General features: G+C 38.7%; 1 protein-coding gene across 1 annotated transcript; it reads right to left on the bottom strand.

Annotated features, from left to right (window-relative positions):
* Positions 1-1440: 1440 nt before the first annotated feature.
* Positions 1441-2333, bottom strand: LOC135229432 (olfactory receptor 4C15-like). The gene has a single exon (XM_064279011.1). The coding sequence runs from the start codon at positions 2204-2206 to the stop codon at positions 1472-1474; it is 735 nt and encodes a 244-aa protein (XP_064135081.1). The 5' UTR covers positions 2207-2333; the 3' UTR covers positions 1441-1471.
* Positions 2334-2786: the final 453 nt, after the last annotated feature.

Genomic DNA, 2786 nt, shown 5'->3' with positions numbered 1-2786 from the left:
AGTTTGACACTTGTGGTAGTTTTTTGGGCAGATACCTTTCTTCAAATTAAAGTATCCTTCTATTCTTTTCTTTGCTAAACCTTAGTATCATGAAGAGTTGTGAATTTTTGCAATTCTAATACAGAGGTGATCATATAATTTATCAGCTGGTATTAGTAACAAGAAGTCCCCTGAAAACAAAAGAGTAAGACTAAGATTTGTTTCAGATGTCAGGATGCCAAAAAAAAAAAAAAAAAAAAGTCAGACACTGAGCTGTTAAATAACATGCTTAATGAGTAAAGTCTATTTAACGTGAACTAATTTGGGGATCCCACAAAATGATACGAAATTTGTGAGAACTAATTAACAAGGAATATCAGCATTAATGAACAGAACAGTTCATAAATGTAATAGATGATATAGATTCTGATATTACTTTATTTTTTAGCAGTGACTTAAACAAGTTGGAAATTTAGTTCTCTCTTACATAAATGAAATTTGTATGGGGCTGGTATTACAACTCTATGATAGGGATATGGAATCCTTCAGTCTTCCTTTTCCACTAATCTTGACACACATCCTCATGGTCCAAAAGTGCTGCCTGAATTCCCACAACGATTCCACAATCACAGAATTATCATTTAATACACCACCTTCATTTATATTTTATTGGCCATAATTCGTCACGTGGCCACACCTAACTACATTGGATGCTGGGACATGTCTTTTAGCTAGGAAGAAATATGCCTTAAAAAACCAAACATACAAACATTGCCATCCCTTGAATTCTGACTGGGAAAGTTTCCAGATTTGTGATCTTTATAAGGAAAGCAGACTGTCACATCTTTCTGCTGCAGAGCAGGAGATGCTTTCGAACAAACACTCCTTACATCAGCAGCCGAGGGCTTACTTACAGTGCCACCAGGGCTGCTCAACTAGGATCAGTACTCTAAAAGTAATTTTTTTTTTCAGTTAAAATAGCTTCAGGAAGTTCCTATTCCTGATATCTAAGATATTTTTTTTCCTTCTTTCCATGAAGGTTTTTCAAAGTATGGTTTGAATGGCAAGAAGCTTAATAATCTGATTCCTGTCTTTTAGTGAATTCTTTTCATTATTTTATTCTAAACAAACATAAAATTCAACTCTCCTCAGATTCCCTAAGACGATACTGAGCTGCCAACTCCAAGATATGAGTGACCTGAGGGTGGAAATAGCATTTCCTGACCTACCCATTAGTATTTTTCTGTTGCATTACATTACATTCAGCAATACAGGTTCCAGCCCCTATAAAGTATTTGGTCAAGCCCATTTTGATTTCCTTCCTCTTGAAATTTAATTTTTTTAAGCTTAATGTTTTATTTTTCATCAGAAAGCACCACCAGTCTGGTCCACAATTTCCTCATGGCATTTTTCACTTCCTTATTCTTGAAAAGGTTTTTTTTTTTTTTTTTTAAATTCCTGAAAGTATAAATCAAAGGATTGAGCAAGGGAGTTATGAATGTGTGCAAACTATGGCCACCATCTTGTCGAAGGAGAAAGCAGATGGAGGTCGGGCATACACAATTATGCATGGGACAAAGAATAAAACCACGACAGCAATGTGAGATCCACAGGTGGAGAGAGCTTTCCGCCGTCCTTCAGAGCTATGAGTTCTTAGAGAGAGCAAGATGACACCATAGTAGATGAGCAACAAGGAGAAGATTATGGTGCAGATAAACCCACCATTGGCAACCACAGAAAGGCCAAAGATGTGAGTGTCAGTGCAGGCAAGCTTCAATAATGGGTACAAATCACATAGAAAGTGATCGATAGCATTGGGGCCACAGAAGGGCAGCTGGAAAGTAAAGAGAATTTGTATCACAGAATGCAGAAAGCCCCCTGTCCAGGCTACCCCCATCAGGATACCACAGAGCCTCCAGTTCATGATAGAGGAGTAGTGCAATGGCTTGCAAATGGCCACATAGCAGTCATAGGCCATGGCGGTGAGGATAATCACCTCCACTCCAGCAAAGAAGTGCTCAGCAAAGAGCTGGGTCATACAGCCCTTGAAGGAGATGGTTTTCTTCTCATAGAGGGAGTCCGCAATCATCTTTGGTGCAAATGCAGAGGAATAGCAGGCATCCAGGAAGGACAGGAAGGCCAGAAAGAAGTACATGGGGGATCCCAGGAGTTTCGGGCTGCTGACAATGGTCACCACAACTAGCAAATTGCCCCCAACAGTTGCCATGCAGCAAAACAAAAAATACAACAAATTCTATTTTTTGAACACTTGGGTTCCATGAAAGACCCAAGAGGACAAATTCAGTTTCAAAGCTTTCATTTTGCATATTTTGGAGGAAAAGGTGGAAGCTACCACAGTGACCATGTAGAATCTGAAATTATGAGAAAGATGTTTGTCTCAAACGAGTTTATGATATTGGCATAGTCATCAAAGTATCGATGAATCCATAAGCAAAATTATTTTAAGTCCTTTGTTCTTGTTAAAAATACAAAAAAAGAAATTTCTTGAGCTATGAGCCAGAGCTGAGGTTAAACCCTTTAAAACAGTCAGAGTTTCAATATGTGGGAATGGAAACATTCATATGTGGTAGGGATGACAAATAGTTTTTAAAGTGGGTGCCAGCTTTGACTTGTTAGGAGTGGCTACCTAGAGGGAAATGTTGAGGAGGATTCTGAAGCACATCCAAGATCTGAGGAAAGGAGGACTATAATGTATTAGTTATGCCTTCCATTGACATGGCATGGGAACCATGATGACTTGCATGGGAAATGCATCCTTCCCCAGGAGACTGCCTTAAAAAAAAAAA

Source organism: Loxodonta africana, unplaced genomic scaffold (assembly GCF_030014295.1).
Source record: "Loxodonta africana isolate mLoxAfr1 unplaced genomic scaffold, mLoxAfr1.hap2 scaffold_29, whole genome shotgun sequence".
NCBI classification, from domain to species: Eukaryota; Metazoa; Chordata; class Mammalia; order Proboscidea; family Elephantidae; genus Loxodonta; species Loxodonta africana.
Note: the sequence above shows the minus strand (reverse complement) of the source record. Positions and strands in the feature narration are given on the sequence as shown.

Excerpts from the sequence above, each read along its gene's own strand:
- LOC135229432 (XM_064279011.1), bottom strand. The coding sequence starts at position 2,206 with ATGGCAACTGTTGGGGGCAATTTGCTAGTTGTGGTGACCATTGTCAGC.